General features: G+C 42.6%; 1 protein-coding gene across 1 annotated transcript in view; it reads right to left on the bottom strand.

Moving 5' to 3' along the window:
- Positions 1 to 6,623: 6,623 nt before the first annotated feature.
- Positions 6,624 to 23,717, bottom strand: part of LOC134615541 (microsomal glutathione S-transferase 2-like) — a 107,401-nt gene continuing 90,307 nt past the window's right edge. The window contains exons 4-5 of the mRNA XM_063460079.1: positions 9,822 to 9,903; positions 6,624 to 6,834 (exon numbers count right to left, since the gene is read on the bottom strand). Of these exons, the coding sequence (XP_063316149.1) occupies positions 6,711 to 6,834; positions 9,822 to 9,903 (206 nt within the window). The 3' untranslated portion in view covers positions 6,624 to 6,710. The remainder of the gene's footprint in view (positions 6,835 to 9,821; positions 9,904 to 23,717) is intronic.

The raw sequence follows: 23,717 nt of genomic DNA, 5'->3' as shown, positions 1-23,717 counted from the left end.
CCATAGAGCCCGACGCGCGTTTCGGTGCTTTCTTAGATGCACCTTCATCAGGGGCTGACTGGAGACTGGTCCCTTGTCTCCTTTTATACGTAGTCAGATAGCTGTGTCTCTGAGATTGTCCAATCGTAAGCCGGTATTCCGGCGCCAAACTCCCCCACGTGATGGTATGCAAATGAGCAGGTACAACCATCCAATCATATGTGTTCTACTCCCTGTGGTTGTCTAAACGTATTAACCACCTCAGTGCCGTGAAAGTCCACAGGCATCTAAGTATATAGAGGGAGCAGTATCACTTTAGCCATTGAACTGTGCTACAGAAAATTCCGAAGTTACGGATCACATCACATGGACTCAAAACGGCCTGGTTTTCACTGTGTGTGCCGATCGAGATTCAAAGCTGATTCTCTCTGTTTCTTTATTGTATAGCAGAGAGAAGCCGGGCTTTAAAAGTCTCTCAGTCTCCATATGTGACCTACGGCCAGAGCGGCATTCCACTGCACAGTCCTCACAGTACATTAACCATCTCAGTGCCGGTGAATTCCACCGGCATCTAGGTGTGTGCGAGGAGCAGTATCAATGTAGCCGTTGAGATGCGCTACAGTGTATTACAGAGTTGCAGGTTACCAGAGCGGCATGATTATCACTGTATGCCAATTATGGTGATAGTGTGTTTGAACGAGGCTACCGTTGCAAATTATGTTGCTGACAGTTATGGGGCGATACTGCTACATGTTTATACTTGAATACAGCTGATTCGTTATGTTTATTTATCATATAGCAAAGGGTATCCAGTTTAAACGTTCATATATGTTAGAGGATTGAACAAATCTCCTAGTGGACAAATGCTGTTTGGAATCCCTCTATCTTAGGATATAGCATGTAGCCAGAAGGCATTACACTATGCAGTCCTCTAGGGTGAGAGTATGTATTCTGGTTATCATTGCATTTTAACGTAGGTGTCTAAAGTCTCCTGAATTGTCCCTTGATGCCTCAGACTCCTATATACAGATAGGAGTCTTGCTAGGGACGTTTTACTTGGAATTAGACACTGTCTATACGATTGCCGATCTATTAAATGCTATACTGTTAGAAATACACTGTTGATGCAGTTTTACTCAATACGGAATTACTGTATGCTGTATTCTAAGGTTTAACAATACTAATTATTTTCGTGGCCATAACCAATCTTATCGAAGGTGATATCGATCTTCACCTCTAGTGGCTTGCCATATTATTCAGTGTGTATTATTTTGAATCAAAGTCGAGCATATATGTGCTTACATTTAGACAGCTCTGTTGTAACAGTGCATTCCTCATAAACACTGACATGGTCATGCTGATAGTGGTTTGGAGTGCTATTGAGAGCATATATAGTATTGGATGGTGATGGAGGAAAATTAATTGTAGGAAAATGGAGAGTTAATAAGGTACTCTATATGGACAATTAGGTCCTAGAGACACAGCGATTATGATAGAGCATATAACTAATATACATATTTACATATTTACAATATATACAGATTACTCTTTTGTACTAATATATATTAGTAGTAAAGCGTGCTCAAAATGGAAGTAATAGATGGGTTCTGTACTGCCATAAAGAGGTGGTACATAGACTAAGAATGGGAATAAAAAGTACTTTTAGACATGTCTCTCGGAGAAGCTACTCCGATCCAGATGAGTGTGTATATCAAATAAAGGGAGTATAGGAAAAACCTTCATTTAGTCCGTTTGGGGATAAAGTTTTCAGTGTGAAGATCCAATAGCTCTCCCGTTGAAGTAGTTTTATATCTATATCCCCCTTTCTAGGACCTAATTTAATTTTTTCGATACCATTGAAGCGTAGGCCCTGTGCTGAGCCATCGTGTCTTAATTTTAGGTGTCGAGAGATGACCATATCGAGGTGTCTAGAGGGATTTACAGAGTTTACATGCTCTAGAATTCGTTTTTTAAAAGGTCTGAAGGTCTTTCCTACATATTTCAGATTGCAGCTGCAGGTTAGAAGATAGATTACTCCTGCTGTTTGGCAGTTGAAGAAGGTATTAGTCGTATATGTTTGCGTGTTAGTTGAATCCGAGAAATCTTTGGATTTTTTTCGAATGTATTTGCATGCTTTACACCTGCCACATTGAAAGGTGCCAGTTGTTGGGGTCCTCAGCCATGTATTCTCTGGTTTTTGTAGTGAGAGGTGGCTTGGCACCAGTAGGTCCTTCAAGTTACGACCTCTTCTGGCTGTGAGTGACACGTGTGAAGTTAGGACCTCTTTGAGGTGTTGGTCTTGATATATGAGAGGCCAATATCTTTCTAAAATCTGTTTCACAGGGACCCAACCAGCGTCGAAAGTGCCAATACATCTGATCAAGTTTTGTGACGTGTCTTTCCTAGGATTGTCTTCTAGGAGGGTAGTTCTCTCGGTTAGCAAAGCTCTTTTGTAGGCGGTTTTTAGGCATCTATTCAAGTAGCCCTTCGCCTTAAACTGTGATCTTAGTAGCTTGGCTTTGGTTTTGAACTCGTCCAGAGTGGAGCAATTTCGCCTCACCCGGAGATATTGGCCTACTGGTATCCCAAATTTTAGAGGCCCAGGGTGATGACTTTGCCAGTTCAGAAAATTATTGGTGGCTGTAGGCTTCTTGAAGAGGGTAGTAGAGACGTGGTGTTTATCTTCTGAGGTTTTTAAGGTCAGATCCAGAAAATTAATTTGATTGCCCCCCACTTCATAGGTCAGTCTAAGATTCAAATTGTTGATATTCAGTGCTTTTACAAACTCCTCAAAAAATTCAGTTGAACCTGTCCACACAATCAGCACATCATCTATGTAGCGTTTCCAAAGTTTAATGCATTCATGATATTTCATGAACTGCTGGCTGAATACGATGTTCTTTTCCCACCACCCCAGGTGGAGGTTTGCATACGAGGGGGCACAAGTCGTCCCCATAGCGGTCCCTCTCACCTGGTGGTAGTGGATACCTTCAAATAGGAAATAGTTGTGCGTTAAGATAAATTGTAGGAGTTGTAGCACAAACTGGTTATGGTCACCCAGAGATGAATCTCTTGTCTGGAGAAAGCTTTGTACATTGTTTAAGCCTGTTTCATGAGGGATAGAGCTGTATAACCCTTCTACATCTAGGCTACACAGCTTTGCCTCGGTAGGTAATGTCAGGCTGTTCAGAGCTTTCAGAGTTTGTTTCGTGTCCCTTAGGTATGAGGGGAGAGCTTTGACAAGGCCACTTAAAATGCGTTCAACATAGATGCTGCAGTTCTGGGTAAGGTTATTATTACCAGATACGATTGGTCTCCCGGTTAGTATTTCCTGTTGCTTATGTATTTTTGGTAATGAATAGAAGGTGGCTATGGTAGGTTTTTTATTGAGCATAAACTTGTATTCCTCTATGCTTATTAATTTGTCCTGAAACGCCTGGTCAAGAATATTTGGCCGTAGGTCACATATGGAGACTGAGAGACTTTTAAAGCCCGGCTTCTCTCTGCTATACAATAAAGAAACAGAGAGAATCAGCTTTGAATCTCGATCGGCACACACAGTGAAAACCAGGCCGTTTTGAGTCCATGTGATGTGATCCGTAACTTCGGAATTTTCTGTAGCACAGTTCAATGGCTAAAGTGATACTGCTCCCTCTATATACTTAGATGCCTGTGGACTTTCACGGCACTGAGGTGGTTAATACGTTTAGACAACCACAGGGAGTAGAACACATATGATTGGATGGTTGTACCTGCTCATTTGCATACCATCACGTGGGGGAGTTTGGCGCCGGAATACCGGCTTACGATTGGACAATCTCAGAGACACAGCTATCTGACTACGTATAAAAGGAGACAAGGGACCAGTCTCCAGTCAGCCCCTGACGAAGGTGCATCTAAGAAAGCACCGAAACGCGCGTCGGGCTCTATGGGCTCATTTTCACTCACTACGGCTATCTATCACTATGTGCAGGCAACCAACATTCTAAGTATGGTTCTGCACATATAGTCACTCTAACTATTTTTTTCACCTCCTTTTGCTGGGTCACAGTTTTCTACATATTACAGTCTGTAGAGGATTTTTCCTCAAGTACTATGGGGTTATCTGGACAAGCATGCAGTACACATCCCAGTAGATCTTGTGACTACTATAAGAGTAACGTTACAGGGACTTAGCAGTTATTTCTAGTGTTATATGTGTACCTAGATGCTAATGGTTAATCTACAGTGGTGAAGCTGCATGCCACCCCTGACGCCGATACAGGCTTCTGATCTAACCAGTCACTTACAACCATACTACCATAGGTGTGGTGTATAGTGGAGTTAATCAGTAACCATTCAGCACTAACTATTACCCAGACTTTTTCAGTGACCTATTCCAGATACCTAGGTCAGCCGCCTGACAGACACCTATTCTATACGCTCTAAACCACTGGACTTGACCGTACCTAATTGCCTAATAAAGTCAGTACCCAGTGGGGATTTCTGGAGCGAATAGGTACCAAGGTATCACTGGATCTATCTGGAGGTGAGCCATTAAGGCTGGATTACACTAGGTTTAGTTAATATATTTTACCTAATTCAGATTACTCAGTATCCATTTTGTATGGTTAATTTTCTATCTACCCATTCATTCATTATTTTTTCCAGTACTATACTCAACCAGTCTGGATTACTCCAGCTTTTTGAATATCTTTTTCTATCCTGAATAGGAGCTACTTTCAAAATACCTGACACAGAAAGGACCATCTTAGTTAGCGATTTAATGCCACAACCCCACTGAATGTTATGTAGAGCTCAAGATCCCAGAATTACATTTAGGATCCCGCTCTGCCCAAAATACATACACACTATATGCAGAGTGTTCAGTTTTGTGTCCTCTATGCAATTCCAGTTTACAGTGTAGAGGAGGGCAATATTGTGTTTTCTGGGTCAGAGTGGTAGCCTGCCAGTATTGCAACAGATTTGAAATACCAAACCCTCCTGTGAGCCTCTACTGATCTACGTTATTTAGAGCAACTCCCATAGGCATGAGTAAACCCATTCAATGTGAAATGTTCATTCCAGTTATCCAGTATGAAGTGGTATACCAGAGATAAACATGTTTACATCTGAGGGCCCACATTGCAGCTACTGTTGCACAAAAAAAGAAACCTCTAACCCTCTATCACTCCTACCCAAATCCTGCCTAAAGATTTTACTGCATATTACTAAAGAGATAAAGAGGATCAGAAACCATCCACTAAATATTTATTATAGTGTAATTAATACATTATTTGCTTTTCAAAGTAAAAAAAACAACAACAAACATGGTAAATGCATGTAACCTTAGATAAAATGTGAGACAATATACAAAAGTAGGAAATAAGAAAAGCTCCATTCAGCTACTCGTCCACTGACCGGGGGTCTGCTTCTTGTTCATGACCAGGGAAAAAGCACCAGAGTATTTTATCATTATTTTGTATGAATGAGAAGCACTTAGGGTTCATTATTGCATGTGTGCTGCCCTGTGATGTCCTTAGGAATACATGCATAGAATGGAGGTTTATGATACGCACTTAAAAATACAAATCAGTCCTACTACATATAAAAATTCTATATATAATAAAAATTTAAATTGTCCTATTGCACATAATTTTCTTATTTCAAAAGCTGCCTTGGGCACAGCAATTCTGACAAATTCTCAGGTCAACATGCAGGTGAGTATTTGAAACATAGCTTTATAAACCGAAGCATGAGTTGTGATGGCAAGAAACCATATGGTTCACGTATAAGTATGTAACAAACTGCTTGGTACTTAATGAAAATATGACCTCCGAAAAAATGTTTTTCCTTCACTACTGCTCTACTGAGGTTAATTTTAACCAACTGCATTTTAAAGGGACATGATAACTTAATCTTTAACTTTTAATGATACTGTTGCCTCACTCTGCAGGCTGAAAAAAAATGCAGGTAAATTTGAAGAAGAAAAAATAAAATACATATTTGCCTGCTTCTTCATTCTTTGCTTTTCACATCCCTAACGATTCAGTGTCCTATCCCTAAGAATGCTGAAAAGGTGCATTGAACATGTCTAACAGGAGCAGTTGGAAGATCTCTTCACCTTGCAACATCCTGATGGGGAGAAGAGAGGGATTTCGATCAGTGTCATTAATGCAGAGCAGGTTCTGGTGTTGGGTTTCTCTCTCCTGCACCATAATGCCCTGTTTCTGTCATTAATGGACTGGTTTGAAAACTGAGAAATGTGGGAAAGAGCAGGGGGAGGGGGTTGAAAAATCTCCCCTACTAGAGAGGCGTGCACAATAATGCAATCTGACCAAGTTTATTACATTCTTTTCGGATTAAAAGAGTTTGCTTGTTGATCTAAAAAAAAAAAATAATAGTCAAATGATGCACGTCCCTTTAAAGCTGGAGAGGGATATATTTATTAGCCTTCATTGCTCTGCTTTATAAAATAAATTGTGAGTTGTCATGAATTTAGAATTTTAGGCCAAAATAGTCTAATTGAACAATGTGTTATAGTTCCGCTAGTTTGTCCTAAACTTGAATTCCAAACAACTCTCTCTGCATATTTGTTTTACAACAATGTCCATTTATAAAATTACATTTAAAGTCAGACTAAAATACTATCATAATAAATGGTATATGACCACAAATATTGATAAAGGAAAATTAAACATATATTGTAAGATAATTAAATGTAGGAAGTCATTCGTTCGGTTGCGTTATTCTTAGAATAGTTTTTTCAGTAGGTTTAGGTGAAAATACTTCTCAAAGAGACTGTTTGTAATCCCAGTTAACGCCAGAACCAGTAGTAAAATCAATGATGTTTTACACAGCGAAAATCCTTTCAACCTGAAGAAAATAAGATACAGATTAGATCGTTTTACAGGTTTTTTTGTTCATTATTTTTTTTTATTAGGTTTACAAAAAATAAAAAATAAATGAGCAATTATTTATTAGCATTTATTTTCGAAAGAACATTGATATTGTTTAGATTTGTATAAGAAAAAAATGTAAGCAGTGCAAAGCTGCAAGCAGATTAACATCCGATATAAAAGGTCAGCGTTTCGCTTATATTCTATTGAACATAATCTATAGCAGTTATGGTCAGAGGTGCGACTAGAAACAACCGGGCCCCTGTGCGAAAATTGCCCTGTGGCCCCCACGCATGTGTCTCATTCTCCCCCCTGCCCCTCCCCATGTCTCATTCTACCCCTCATGTCACATTCTCCCCCCTAGCCCCTCCACGTGTGTCCCCCCCAGACTCCCATGTATCTCTCCCACCCAGCCACTTTCTGTGTCTCTCCCACAGCCCCTCCATGTGTCTCTGCCACCCTCAGCTCCTCCTTGTGTCTCTCCAAACCCCACATGTGTGACAGACAGACACACACACACACACATATTCATGTGCACTCTCACAAATTAATTTTATTTTTTTTGAGGCCCATCCAGCCTCCCTACCTTTTAGAGGGCTAGTGTGGATCCTCTGCCTGGGGTCCAGTGTGGGACCCCAGTGTTCCTCACTCCTCCCGTGCGCAGTTTAGTATTCCGGGGGTGGAATTACATAATTCTGGCTGCCGGCATCACAGTGGGCACGCGAGGGAGGAGTGAGAAATTGCAAGATCAGCCTTTCGTGGCGCCAGGTTCCTGTCTCATCTCTCCCTGGTCCGGGGGCGCCCTGTCACAATTCCTCTTGGGACACCTTTTGGCGGCCTGCGGATGCAGGGGTCGATAGGTCAATCTAGGGGGCTGGCCACATTAGTGGCTTTCATCAGGATCAACTCAGCTTGGTTTTTGTAATCCTGATGAAAGCCACTGATGTGGCTGAAACGTTGATGAGATGACAGCAACCATGTTTTAAGCGAATTTGAATAAAGAAGAATTGTTTTAATTCCAACAACAGACCGTGAGTGCAAGCCTTCATTTTTTGTGTATATATATATATATATATATATATACACACACACATACATACATACATATATATATATATATACACACACATACATACATATACACACACATATATAATTTTTTTTATTAACTTTAACTTAATTTTTTTTATGATTTTACACATGCAGGGAGACTGCCTGTCAGCACAGACAGTCCCCCTGCAGGCAGACACATGGACGCCTATTGTGACCATGTGGTCGCTCTGTTGAGCGATCACATGGCCCCAGGGGTCCTAATTCGCCATGGGGAGACTGTCTGGGCTGCAGGCAGTCTCCCCACAACGGGAGCACCACCGATCGCCGCCGGGGGAACGACGGCGATCGGGTAAGTAAATCTTAAAGTTAGGACGGTTCAGGACCATCAGCAGTCGGCAATGGAAAAATGCCGATGACGGTCCTGAACCGTCCTCCGTCCTTAAGGGGTTAAAAGAAAAAATAATCATCATCATCTGAAAGTGCATCTGTTCCATATTGCTCACAATAATTAAAAGGTTATTCACTGAATTCCCAAATTACATTTCAGATTGCTAAATGTAGACTAAACAGACTAGGTGTAGCTATAGCATGTATGCAGTTTGGATTTCATTTTGCAACAACTTTAAACTTAATAAATAAACCCCAAAAGCTTTCTGCGCTCAAACAGATTTTTTATAGTGACTTACACTAAAATTAGGCAGTTCTGGCACAGTTTGGCATGTGATGTATTTGGGATATCCCATCTTGTCATGTGTGCGCTAGGTTAGAATTGTTTCCAGGAGACATGATGGCAGCTACTATATAGACATGCAAAGGGGGGAGGGGGCACTTCTATATCTTCCGTATACCTCACCTGGTAACTAGTTCAATAGCGTTTATGGAAGTGAGGCAGAACAAGTGTCCCAAATGTAGAACCAATAGTTCTCTTAAAGCCTTCAAATACCTGGTATGTTTGTTTATTCTTACAGAGTTTCGAAAGTTGAAATATTGTCAATTTATCATTCACATTATGTGTGATAACGTGAGATGGCCAACTGCCTTGATGGGCCCATCAGCAACCCTGTCATAGTCCTTTTGGACCCCATTAATCTTGTCCTGCTTGGCAGAGGAAGCGCTGTCATGGTTCTTGGGTTGGTACATGGCCAGTGTTCGGCCCGACACTTCATGCTAATGAGCTACAGCATTTAAAGGAACACTAGAGTCACCTAAATTACTTTAGCTAAATAAAGCAGTTTTAGTGTATAGATCATTCCCCTGCAATTTCACTGCTCAATTCACTGTCATTTAGGAGGTAAATCACTTTGCTTCTGTTTATGCAGCCCTAGCCACACCTCCCCTGTCTTTGACAGAGCCTGCACGAAAAAAAAAACTGGTTTCACTTTCAAACAGATGTAATTTACCTTAAATAATTGTATCTCAATCTCTAAATTTAACTTTAATCCCATACAGGAGGCTCTTGCATGGTCTAGCAAGCTATTAACATAGCAGGGGATAAGAAAATCTTAATTAAACAGAACTTGCAATAAGGAAAGCCTAAATAGGGCTCTCTTTACAGGAAGTGTTTATGGAAGGCTGTGCAAGTCACATGTAGGGAGGTGTGACTAGGGTTCATAAACAAAGGGATTTAACTCCTAAATGCCAGAGGATTGAGCAGTGAGGCTGCAGGGGCATGTTCTATACACCAAAACTGCTTCATTAAGCTAAAGTTGTTAAGGTGACTATATTGTCCCTTTAATTTATTTATTACAACTATATGGTCAGAAATCAAGTATGGAGAAAGACCACCTCCCTTACTAAAAAAGGCTGCAGAGCATTGGGGACCAAGCTAATATATAGGTGCATCATACTACCCCTAATAACAGGATTCCCAAAATAGCTCCATGGGTTTTTTAGTCACAGAGGGATACTTGCCTTCCTTTGGCTGACTCCACGTAGCCGTAAAAATATATACGTCTTCCATAAATGTATAACAAGCCAAACAAAGCAGCTAACTCTGAAAAAATAAAAACAAGATATTAAGAGTGTTATGTATTTCCTAGCTGTCATTTAGCTGTCAAGTAGTATACAACAATTCGGGTTACTCACAAATAATCAGTATAGACAATATTCAGTTTTACAAGTTGACACACAAATAAAGACCATCCCATTCAGCAGTGTATATTTTATCACACAATGTACATGTAGTTACTGGCATATGCTACATGTTAAGCCGATATGAGCAACCTGAGGAAACCCAAATGTCAGAAGGTTTTTATTCAACAAATCAGATATGTCAACATGAAGAATTCACAGATTAGAGTTATCATATTTTACATTGCATCATGGAAATCAGTGACAACACATGAACTAGAGTTCTCTCCAAAAAAAAATGCAAATAAAGAACTGGTATTCGCACGGCCTGATAAAGCACTATATTTCATTAGGAACATGAATCCAGCGTCATAATGGGTTGTTCGATCTCGAATGGTTCTAGAATTGTAAAGCTGGTTACTTGACCACTGTTAATTTTCCCATTTTTAACTACTCTGTGTTAACATGGTTTAACAACAGTGACATCTTTGTGTCATGGTCAACAAAAGATTTTGGTTATACAGATGTTTACGGAAACCACAATATCTCGGCTGAGGATGGTCCTAACTACTTGGACCAAAAATACATCTCCAGAGACATTGCAAGGCACAATGCTCTTTCTTAGACTTAGACCTTAAGACCCAATCTAATGCATGAAATCACTGAAAGTTCAATTTTTAGGGTTAATTTATAATGGGAAGGGCTCGAGTCTCAAAGGCTTGTTTGTCAGGGGTACCTAGGTAAGACTAGTGTGCATGCAGGAAGCTGTATGTATTGCAGAAAAAGAAGAAGGAAAAAAAAAAGAGAGAAGTGATACACAGTCTCTCTCTGTCAGAGAGATTCAAGGAACACTTTAGTGTTACAAATACATCTTTGTATTCCTAACGTCAAAGTGTCCCACCGATTAGCGCCGTAATCCAAGTCACTGGGTCACACTCCTCCTTCGCCAACTGACACAGAGTCACAAAGTGCAGACATGTAATAGATTCGAGAAACCTGATGCAAAAGCTTAATAAAATAATCAAGTTGACATTGTCTGATTTGAGTGATCAGTTTTTTGTTTTTTTTAATTCTTTATTTTTGTAGTGCTTAGAGTAACAAACATGCCCATATCACCACGACAGCAGATACAGGCCGATGGGATATCACAGAATAAACAATATCATGGCATTCAATAACAGCACTTTTTTTGACAATAATATAGGAGTAGTAAATGAACAGTGCATGCATGATACATAAACAGTTAACAGCATAGGTTGGTTGTATGCACTATATGTGAGTCGACAGTCTTATCTTCATGTGTGGCTTAGGTCAATCTTGGACCAAAGGGAGACCTATTATAAGTTTGCATGCTTAGGTATGAATAATTAATTAGGAGCTACCTTTTGATGGTAAAATACCCTAGAGCTTATTATTATTATTATTGCCATTTATATGAGCCTTCTATTTATGGCAGCCAGGTTAAGATTTATGTTGCTAAATATGAGGGTTAAGATGGTCTGATTAATATAGAGATCGCTATACCCTTCACCCAGAGATTCGCTATGCTATATACATTCCACATAGGGGGTCGTTTTGAGTTGTGTGTATCACTTTAAGTGTACCGTATGTTAGTTATGTATAAACTCTACTTGCTGTGTTTAAGGGTGTTATGGGGGGCTAGCTGCGCCCGTGTTTACAGTCCCGCATTGCTTCTAGCCGATGCCCCGCCGGGTCGACACAGAGTCCAGCTGTGAGAGTCCCAGTGTTGGGCCCTTCCGCCCGTTGCTGTGAAGACCTGTGTGAGGTGTGCTGGAAGACGATGCGTCTGGTGGGGTTTGTTGGGACCTTTTCAGCGTTATCTGGGTCTGGTGCAGCGAGGAGTGGCGATCCCTCCGCGGCTTAATAGCTGGTGTCGATGAGATGCTGAGTTTGAGGGGGGTCTTGTCATGATGTGCGGTGCAGCGTAGCCGTCTGGTGCAGTCGTTTGTATTTCCTTTTTGGCGGGAGAGGTCTCCTCCTATGGCGCCGTCTCTGAGCTCCCTTCGACGGTATGCCTGCTCTTCTGTGGGTAGGCTGTGCAGTCGTTTCTGCATTTGAGTATGCCTCTATCTCCACTTGCCTCCCCCTGTTCACTATTTTCGTCCAGAAGGCATCGAATATGGCGTCTCTCCCCAGCTCCGTCCACCGCAGGCCGCAGCTTGCCGGCTCTTGTTCCCGATCATGGAATGCTGTCACTTCGGGTATCAGGCGATTCACCCGGATGCCCCTGACATGGGTGGCATACCCCGACATATTTTCAAGCTTAGTGTTGTCGAGTATTTCCATGTAATAAGCAAGTGCAGTGGGAGCCCATCGAACATGCGACCGCTCCGCTTGCAGGTCAGGCTCCACCCCGATTAATCTGTTTTAATGTTAACACTATACAATGCAGATGCAAAAAGAGAAGTCCTGCACTCACTCCCATCACTACTGGGCCGGCAGCAATGACTACAGTACACATCAGCCCCAATATATAGTAAAAACCAAAGAAAAGAAAAAGTTACCTGCACTCTCTCCTTAATCCCTATGTATATTTAGACAAATGGAAGTCATTTAGTTGCTCCAATGGCCATTGGAGGGAATGCCCGCCTGCCAATGTCAAGGTAGACCCCCCTAAGCGGGTCCTAACACTGACCCTTCAGCCTGCTTCCCTGAGCTTCTGGCAAAGATATCTCTAATGAGACAGAGAGGGGTATTTTTTATTTTTTTTATACACCCCTATATACTTATTAACCCTTAATAGGAAACACATGGGATGGGCGGCACAATACAAAAAGAGAAGTCCTGCGCTCACTCCCATCACCACTGGGCTGGCAGCAATGACTACAGTACACATCATCCCCAATATATAGCAAAAAACAAAGAAAAGAAAAAGTTACCTGCGCTCTCTCCTTAATCCCTATGTATATTTAGACAAATGGAGGTAATTTGTTTAGGGGGTTCTGCCTTGACGTGGGCAGGTGGGCATTCCCTGTCTCATTAGTGATATATTTGCCAGAAGCTCAAGGAAGCAGGCTGAAGGGTCAGTGTTAGGACCCGCTTAGGGGGGTCTGCGGGCAAGCAGGCTGAAGGGTCAGTGTTAGGACCCGCTTAGGGAGTTCTGCGGGCAAGCAGGCTGAAGGGTCAGTGTTAGGACCCGCTTAGGGGGGTCTGCAATAATAATAATAATAATAATAATAATAATAAAGGGCCCTGGAGGGGGGGCTCTAACAGAGGCAGTCTCAGCATCCATTAGAGAGTCTGTTAGAAAAAAAAAAAATTTCACCTGTGTGTCTCTTAACCCCGTTTTGTGTTTCTTATCCCATCTTTTGAATGTCTTACTTCTCTTAGTGTATCTATCCCCCTTAGTTTACTTTATCCTCCATTTTTCCCCTTTGTGCCTTACGCCCCCCTTGTGTCTTACTTTGCCCCAGCCCCTTTGTGTGTCCTTTATCCCCATTCCCAGCTCCTCTGTGTATCATTGTTCCCTTCTCCAGCCCCTGTGTGTCCCTGTCCCCTTCCCAACCCCTAAGTGTGTGTCATTGTCTCCTTCCCAGCACCTCTGTTTGTGTCATTGGCCTCTTTCTCAGCCCCCCTGTGTATCCTTGCCACTATCCCCAGCTCCTCTGTGCGTCATTATCTACGCCAGCCCTCTGTGTGTTCCTATCCACTTCCCAGCCCCTCAGTGTGTCATTGCCCCCTTCCTCAGCCCCTCTCTTTGTCATGGTCTTCTTCTCCATTCCCTCTGTGTTTCTGCTAAATACACACACACAGAGACTGCTGAATACACACACACAGATTGCTGAATATACAGGTGATACTCAAAAATAAAAAAAAGAATATCGTGCAAAAGTTCATTTATTTCAGTAATGCAACGTAAAAGGGGAAACTAATATATGAGATAGACGCATTACATGCAAAGCAAGATAGTTCAAGCTGTGATTTGTCATAAGTGCAATGATTATGGCTTACAGCTCATGAAAACCCCAAATCCACAATCTCAGTAAATTAGAATATTGTGAAAAGGTGCAATATTCTAGGCTCAGTGTCCCACTCTAATCAGCTAAGTAAGCCATACCACCTGCAAAAGGTTTATGAGCCTTTAAATGGTCTCTCAGTCTGGTTCAGTAGGAATTACTGAAGCTTTATACAGAAAGACAGTACAAGACCAAGATAATGGGTAAGCACTAAGTAAGAAAATAGAGGACTCACTCACAGCTCACCAGAGGAAATGTAGAAAAAAATCCCAATAAAAACACAAACTGAAAACCTGATGACAAAATGATCACTATAATTAGGCAGATGTAACAAAGCAAGCAAAACAATAGTATACATAATAATGTACAGTCTAGGTCAGAGAACAGTGCAATAATAAAAATAGTAAAGTACAGTACTAGGTATAGTTTTCTCTTTTTGGGCGAGGGGGGGGGGAGGAAATCAAGCTTCTTCTAGTCGCTTAAAGTGTGTCCGTGAGTACACATGAAAAAAACAGAAGACAGGAAGGATCCAATAGTGTAGTATGTCTCAACCAATGTAACACACACACACTACACACAATACACAGATATTCAATTGCCAACTCACATGAAATGGAGCTTAAAACCCACTCCAGTATATACAGCATGTAGTGGTATAAATCCCCACTTATGGATACATAAACATCTTGATGTGATATTTTAGCAGCTAAGTGAAAGCTAAGAAGACCATAGAAAGCAAGAAGAGACAATATAGTGCTCTCTGCATTGGTGGATAGGTGAGTAGCAATTGAAACCTTACTTCCATAGAGGAGATAATACACATGGGGAGGGGGGGGGGGGTTTTCATGCAAAATAGTGCTTGAAGATCGGATATTCTTCAGCCCAATGCTAATGTCACAGATAGAGCTAACTTAATATTAAGCAGTTGTAGAGAGATAGAGTCCCATGGTTAAAAGGGGTGAAGATTTCAGAGCCCTTAAAAAAAAAAAAAAAAAAAAAAACAGGGAAGAATTCCATGGTAGGAATGGTTAACCGAAGGATCATATAAATAAAGCCGACAGATCTTTAGATACCTCCATATCAAAGCCCTTTCACGAAAAGAGAGATCAGAGAGTGCTGAGACATTTACCTTTGAGGTGATGTGGCCAATTCCTAGAGGAGTCCTGGAATGAAGAACTTAGAACGTCCTTGGTAGTATGAATTTGACTAATAAACTAATTAGAAATAGACCAGTAAAATAGGCATCCCAACTCTGTAAAGGTAGCCGAGGATATACATTTTCCATGGCCTTCACAAGGGTATTAATGACTGCAGTTGAAAAACATATAAGCCCTTCTTTACATATTGAAACCTTCAGAATGAGGAAAGTAGCACCTGCCCTGATGGAAGCGAGAAGAACTCTTTTGGGAGATCCCATGGCCCCACCCCTGTGCCAATTTTAGCTAATCAAAATGGAAAGCATTGGATTGGCTACAAAGTGCCCATGTTGATGATGTTACGAAAGGGGGCGGAGCCAGCGCCAACAGATCCATGCGGCGCTGGAAATAAGGTGAGTTTTAAACTTTTATAGGGGGCCCAAGGGGGGGGCAGACAAGCCACCTAAATGGTGGGTTTAGCACTATAGGGTCAGGAATACACATTTGTGTTCCTGACCCTATAGTGATCCTTTAAGGGTGTCCTTTTCCTGAACGTATTCGAATTTGAAGAAAAGTTCCTCAACCCCAGTGGATGGTATTCATAGTCATCACTGTTCAAGGGATTTCTATAGGAAAGTTAACCTCCTCCCTTGTGCCATCTAATCAGACCTATGGTGAAGGACTTGGATCAAAACTCTTTGCTGAGGTAATATGACAGTCAACATCCTTTACTTTTTTTACTGCACTTTCTGAAGAGAGCTGTACCGTGCCTTGGACCGCGTTGAACCGTGTTTCCAGCTATACCCTGAACTGGGAGGGAGCAAGGTGACTTCAGATAAAAGTGTCCTTCCACGCAATCTGAGAAACATTTGGTGATGTGGGGCAATAGATACATGGGAATAAGAATCCTACAAATCCATAGACTTCATCCAGTGCACAAAGAATACTACCTTTATGATGAAGAATGTTCAAGAATCCTGTAAACTAGAATATAATGCCATCCACCTGTTAGAAACATAATCTTTGTGTTCTAGACGCTTTTAACATTTCTCACAGTAGCTCCCTCTAACTGAAGAGAAGCCGTGAAATTTACAAAGCATCTTTTTACCTTTTCACTTCATGACCACTTCTCAAAATTGAGATCTACCATACTCTCTTCCTGGTGTAAATACGTTGGTCCGGGAAGGAAGTTAATGAGAGACCTTAGATCGAAAGGGTCTCCTGAACCTTAGGTCTTGAAGTAGACAAGTTTTCCTGCCTCCTGCCGTTCTCTTGATCTATTCATTTAGGATGCAGCAGGAAATAGGGTGATGGCAAGTAAATCCATATGCTCTGTATGTGCATGTCCACCCTGTTACCCCTTGGTCACTGCAGGAAATAAGATGATGGCATAACCTTGCTACCCTTAGATTCACAGCAATTAAATCCATGAGAAAGTAGAAGATAGCAGAGTTGGACATTACCCTTTCAGTAAAGGAATGCTAGCCAGTCTCACAATGATCAGACTGCTTTTCAATTGTCTTACCGTTTGGGACCAGGGCTGTTTTTACATTTCTGCTGTGTTTGTGTTTAGCTGTAATTTTCCCTCTTGCTCATTTATTGTACCCACACATATTACATGTATTGTTTATCTCGCCATTAAATGGCCTTTCTAAAGATACCATTATTTTCATCATATTATATAATTTACTATAAACATTTTTATAAAATATGGTGAAAAAAACAAACAAAAAAAACACACCTTTTCTAACTTTGCCCCTCCAAAAACACCCATGCTAAATAGTTTCTAAGTTTTGTCCTGAGTTTTAAAATATCCAATGTTAACATCTTCTTTGCTTTTTTGGGAAAGTTATAGTGTGATGTAATTCCAGTAAAATACAAGTTTAGCAGGCTAAGATTGCCACAAGGCATATGTATGTATATGTGTTTGTAGTATCAGTTAGTTAATTACACGTAGCTAAGATACTGTTATCACTGTACTGACCAGGTGCAGGAATGTAAGAACTGGAATTACGCGTCCCTCTCCTTTGTATCAGATGAGCCACGTGGTTAGACCGGATGGATGAGTTTAGACTCTATTTATTAAATAGGTTAAGGGTATGTGTGGGTGTAGTTAATTGTGGGAGGAGCTACAGTGCTATATAAGGAATGTACTCTATGTATTCAGTACTCAGACTTTGCTGTATTTTGGTGACGCTAGTCCCTCTGAGTCCCGATCGGTGATCCAATAAAGAATCTCTTCCTTCCTGAAGAAACCTGTGTCCATCTCTCTGTGTTTGGCTTCCGTCAGTTTCTCCGGTATCATTTGGTGCATTGGCCGGGAAGCTCATCGTTCAACGGTAGCTGAGAGGCAGAGGCGTGAGACGGTCTATCTTTGCCCACGTTCTCTACGGCTGCACCCCTGAACTTCTGCGTGGACCTCCCTTCGTCTCGGCGCCACTGGTCTGTTGTCCAGGAGATCATCGGCCTCTACGTGAGAAGTGCTGGGGTGTCCCCGTCGATGAGTGTGAACTCAGGTTCAGGAACGAGGAGGTAAGACAACTGCTGTTTTAGACGGCAGGACCCACTAGGGGTATACCGATTGTGCGGTAGGCCCAAAGGGGTTTTGAATCTGTGTATCTGCCCCCTCTGTCGGAGGGAAGGAGCGAAGGCGCACCGCTCGATCGAACGCTCTTTAGTCAGACCGTTTGATTTGGTTAGTCAGGCGGGGTCCTGGTGTAAATAGCCCTAGCCGGACACCGGTGTCTTGTCTAGACTAGCGTTCTAGGGTGTATATTACGTTCGCTAGGTCGGAGGGACCGGGAGACTAAGCGGCGCCTGTGTAAATTCGGTTCGCTAGTTCTCATCCTATCTGGGCTAAGTGGGAAGGCGTGTAAATTTGGAACCCACTAGACTTTTGATAGTGCGACTAAGAGGCGCCTGTGTAAATTCGGTTCTCTAGCTCGCTATATATGTGGTGATTGGGCAGTGTGGCTAACCAAAACGGGTGTATATAGTTTTAGGTAGTCCATTCAAGGTACTGGCCAATAGTTTAGTTGGGAATTGTAAATGTGTTAACGATTGTTTTAGTAAAGTGTATATCTTGTTAGATAGCGCGAGCTCAGCCGTCTAGCGAGAGTGTTAATAGTGTGTTGCTGTATTATAGTGCACGGTACCATAACCCTGTATATTTACTGACATTATATAATAAGTACTAATCATTGTCGTCCATTGCATGTTTAACACCATAACCACTAATAATTGTATTGTGACCTTAACTTGTGCTTTGACCTATGCTAACCGTACTGTAACCGCTATTTGTAAAAGACGATGTTACTGGGGTGTGTTATAGACGGGTAATTCGTATATAGAGAATTATAGCGTGGGTGACTGTATAGTTACGCCAAAGGGCATAATATTGATTATATAGTGACTGGTGTAACAGCTGTGTGTGTACGGGAATTCCCTGAGTGTTTATTGTTATTGTGTACGTTTCACTTGGTAACCGTACCACGTGGTGCTGTTGCCAGAGGAAACGGGTGTGACTGTTGAATAGTACGCGTGTATAGTATTCGTTGTCGACGACGTTCCATTGTTAAGTATGGGTGCGTCGCAGTCAACGATTCCGGATCCCTTAGGATGTATGGTTAAGAATTTTAAAAAGGGATTCAAAGTTTGTGATTTTGGGGTAAAGATGTCTCCTGTACGTTTGGTCACTTTGTGTACTAGGGAGTGGCCTACTTTGGTTGCGGCATGGCCGCCACGTGGCAGTTTGGATCCAACTCTGGTACAGCGCTTACACGTGGCTGTATCGGGTAGGCCTGAACTTTACGGCCAGTTTCCTTATATTGACTGTTGGAGACAGGCCGTAAATGACTCGCCAAAATGGCTCCAGACATGCCACGAGGAGCAGTGTCGCCTCATGGTAGCTAGGACTTGCTCGTCCACTAGGACTGGTGTTAGGCCCATTTTGGACACGCCCCCTGAGTCCGAGATCCCTTTGCCGCCCCCTTACTTTCCGTTAAGAAGAAGTGACGCAAACGCAGGAAGTCCTGCACCCCTCCCCTCATTACCCTCATCCACTTCCGCTTCCTCCTCCAGTACAGGATCCACCCCCCCTCGTACTAAATCTCCCCTTCCGGAACCAGAATCCACCCCCATTAGAAACGAATATCCTGATTTGGCGCCACTTCAGACTTCCGGTCAAGCTTCATCTAGCTCGGCTCGAAGTGTTTTATTTACGACCTTTTCCCAAAACCGACCTCCCACATCCCCATACCCTATCTCTCCCCGACCGGAACCCATGACTGACGCCTCTCTACGTAGCCCCATCCAAACCCGACAGTTGACTGGTGCCCAACAATTAAAGCACTATCAGATGCCTCTTCGTCTGAATCCCGGGTCAGCTTATATCGATGCCGCAGGTCAAATGGCACACGCTGACCCAGTCTTCGTATATGTCCCATTTACCACAACCGATCTTTTAAACTGGAAGACCCATAATTCCTCGTATACTGAGAAACCACAAGCTATGACTGATCTGTTCACCTCAATAGTACAGACGCATAATCCGACATGGGCTGATTGCCAGCAGTTACTAATGACTTTATTTAACAATGAGGAAAGGACAAGAATAAATCAAGCAGCCATTAAAGCATTAGAGGATAGAGCCCGTGCTTTGAACCAAGCCAATCCAGCAGCATGGGCCGCGACACACTATCCCAACACCGATCCCGATTGGAACGTAAATGGTGCTGATATGGTTCAACTCAGAGCCTATAGAGACGCTATAATTGCTGGCATGAAAGCCGGAGGAAAGAAAGCCATTAACATGTCGAAGACAGTTGAGGTGATCCAGAAAAGCGATGAAGCGCCCAGTGTCTTTTATGACCGATTATTGGAGGCATACCGCTTGTATACCCCCTTTAATCCGGAAGACGCAGACAATTCCCGAATGGTTAACTCCGCCTTTGTCAGCCAAGCATACGGAGATATTAAGCGCAAGCTACAAAAGTTAGAAGGGTTTGCAGGTATGTCCATCACCCAACTAATGGAGGTAGCAAATAAGGTCTATATGAACAGGGATACAGAAAGTAAGAAAGAGGAAGAGCGCAAGATGCGTAAAAAGGCTGATATGCTAGCGGTAGCGATCGCAGGCGTAGATAAACGGGGCCCAGATAGAGGCAATAATAGATGGAGTAGGGAGCCTTTGAGTAGGGATCAATGCGCGTATTGCAAGGAAGAAGGGCATTGGAGGAACGAATGTCCGCAAAGAGAGCAGTACGAGAGAGACCAACCCAGGGCAGGCTACGGAAACTTTAGAGGTAGAGCGAGAGGTAGAGGAGGCCCCGGAGGGAGTAATGGTTATAGAGGGAGTAATGGGAACAGAGGAAGTGTTAGGGAAGACAGGTATATTCCAGCAGCGCAAAGGTCCCGCGATAGAGAAGGTAGGGACTTTGTAGGATTGGCTGACACTGTCATGGAGGACTATTGATACCGACCGGGCTCCATCCCCCTTGGTCGAGCGGAGCCTATGGTCGATGTATCAATAGGGGGGAAAAGGAGTGCGTTCATGATCGACACTGGTGCTGAACATTCAGTGGTGACTAATCTAGTTGCTCCTCCATCTGGAAGGACTATTACTGTGATAGGAGCAACTGGAAGAAGTGCTGAAAAACCGGTTCTTAAAAGTCGACTCTGTACATTGGGAGGCCACGTAGTAAAACACCAATTCCTTTATATGCCTGAATGTCCAGTCCAATTGCTGGGACGTGATATGCTATCAAAATTACAAGCGCAGATTACGTTCCTACCAAATGGAACAACATCCTTAAAGTTTAATGGACCTTCAGGTATTATGACTTTATCCGTACCAAAGGAAGAAGAGTGGCGACTTTATACAGTGTTGACTAGCCAAAACCCTAGGAGTGATGAGACATTGTTTAACATACCAGGAGTTTGGGCAGAGAACAACCCACCAGGACTGGCCCGCAATATTCCACCAATAAAAATTGAACTGAAACATGGGGTTTATCCAGTGAGCCTAAGACAATATCACATTCCGCAGAAGGCTAAGAAGAACATCCAATCCTATCTGGATAAGTTCATACGGTATGGTATCCTAAAATTCTGTACTTCCCCCTGGAACACCCCATTGCTGCCTGTTCAAAAGCCCGGTACAGATGAGTATCGACCTGTACAGGACTTAAGAGCAGTCAATGATGCGGTTGTTAGCATACATCCAGTTGTACCCAATCCATATAACCTGCTTGCTTTAATTCCGGGCGGGGCTACTTACTTCACAGTCTTAGATCTCAAAGATGCCTTCTTTTGCCTCCGAATTGCCGCAGAAAGCCAATGTATTTTCGCTTTCCAATGGGAGAACGCTGTAACGGGCTCAAAACGCCAAATGACTTGGACAAGACTGCCCCAAGGGTTTAAAAATTCACCTACCCTATTTGGTTCAGCTCTAAGTCAAGATCTACTGGATTTCGAGTCTATCCCAGGAGAATGTGTATTGTTACAATATGTAGATGACTTGTTGATAGCAGCAGTTACAAAAGAAAAATGTCAGCAAGCAACGCACGATCTACTACATATTCTCTGGAAGGCAGGATACAAGGTGTCCAGGAAGAAGGCTCAGTTGTGTTTGCCAACTGTCAAGTATCTGGGATTCCATATCTCTGAAGGTCAAAGGATTATGGGGCCAGAGAGAAAAGAAGCTGTCTGCCAAATACCAATACCCAAGAATAGAAGACAAGTGCGAGAATTCTTGGGGGCAGCAGGCTTCTGTAGGATATGGATTCCCAGCTATGCGATACTGGCAAAACCTCTGTACGCAGCCATCAAAGGTACAGAGCACGACCCCTTCTTATGGACCCAAGAACAGCAAACGGCATTTGAAGATGTGAAGAAGGCTTTGATGAGTGCCCCAGCATTAGGTCTACCTGATCACACACGACCATTCTACTTATATGTACACGAGCAAAGAAGAATGGCTGTGGGAGTATTGACACAGTACTTGGGATCATGGCAAAGACCTGTTGCCTACATGTCTAAGCAACTGGATGCAGTGGCCAGCGGACTTCCACCTTGTCTAAGAGCCGTAGCTGCAGCCGCCCTGCTAGTAGCTGAAGCCGATAAACTCACTCTGGGTCAAGAACTTTATGTACGAGTCCCACATGCAGTACAGACGTTGTTGGATTACAAAGGAAATCATTGGTTTAGTAACAGCCGTATGACCAAGTATCAAGCAATGTTGTGTGAAAACCCAAGAGTGCATTTAGAGACTGTAAACACCTTAAATCCAGCTACCCTTTTGCCGCAACCTACTGAAAGTCAACATGATTGTTTGGAAGTAATGGATGAAGTATTTTCAAGTAGACCAGATCTTCGTGATTTTCCCATCCAGAACCCCGATGTTCAATATTACACCGACGGCAGTAGTTATGTGAAAGAAGGGATCCGCTATGCAGGATATGCAGTGACAACAATAGACAAGGTGATAGAAGCTCGGCCACTGGCGAAAGGAACATCAGCACAAAAGGCAGAATTAATAGCACTAACACGAGCGTTACAATTGGCTGAAGGTTTAAGAGTAAATATCTATACGGACTCTAAGTATGCGTTTTTAACCACTCATGCCCACGGAGCTTTGTATAAAGAAAGAGGACTACTGAATTCAGAAGGCAAAGAAATCAAGTACGCAGCTGAAATCCTACAACTATTGGAAGCAGTGTGGGAGCCGAAAGAAGTCGGTATCATACATTGTCGAGCGCATCTGAGAGGAGATGGTGATGTAACCAAGGGAAATCGGATGGCAGATAGTGCAGCTAAGCGTGCTGCTGAATCAGGAAGACAGGAGTATGTGGGGCATATAGCTGCTCTTATACCAACTCCACTGTCCCAATGGACTCCAGTTTATACAGCTCAAGAAGAGGAGTGGTTAAAGACTGAACCGGGAAAGTATTTGGAGAACAAGTGGTATCAGCTAGAAGATGGAAGAATAGTCATACCAGCATCACTAGCGGTAGAAATTGTCCAAAATTATCACAACGGGACACATTCTGGGAGAGACAGTACTGAAGAATCTCTCAGGAAACATTTCTACATACCAAGATTGTCCAACTTGACTCAGGCCATTGTACGCAGATGTGTAACGTGTGCTAAGAATAATGCAAGACAAGGACCAGTAAAGCCACCAGGAGTCCAGTTTATGGGGGGACTCCCCATGTCCGATCTACAAATAGACTTTACAGTAATGCCTAAATCGGGTGGACATCGTTACCTGTTGGTAATTGTGTGCACCTATTCAGGCTGGGTAGAAGCATGTCCTACTCGTACAGAGAAAGCAGGAGAAGTTGTAAGATTCCTGCTACGAGAAATAATACCCCGATATGGACTACCCTGTTCTATAGGATCGGACAATGGTCCAGCTTTTGTTCATCAGTGCCTACAACAACTGACTCATATGCTTGGTATAAAGTGGAGGCTTCATACTGCATATAGACCCCAGAGTTCTGGTAAGGTAGAGAGAATGAATAGAACTATAAAGAACCAGTTGGCTAAAATGTGTCAGGAAACCCAACTTAAGTGGAACGTTCTCTTACCCATAGCTTTATTGCGAATCCGCAGTACCCCTACCA

The sequence above is a fragment of the Pelobates fuscus genome, chromosome 6 (assembly GCF_036172605.1).
Source record: "Pelobates fuscus isolate aPelFus1 chromosome 6, aPelFus1.pri, whole genome shotgun sequence".
In the NCBI taxonomy this organism is placed as follows: domain Eukaryota; kingdom Metazoa; phylum Chordata; class Amphibia; order Anura; family Pelobatidae; genus Pelobates; species Pelobates fuscus.
This window is presented reverse-complemented; position numbering and strand designations above follow the sequence as displayed.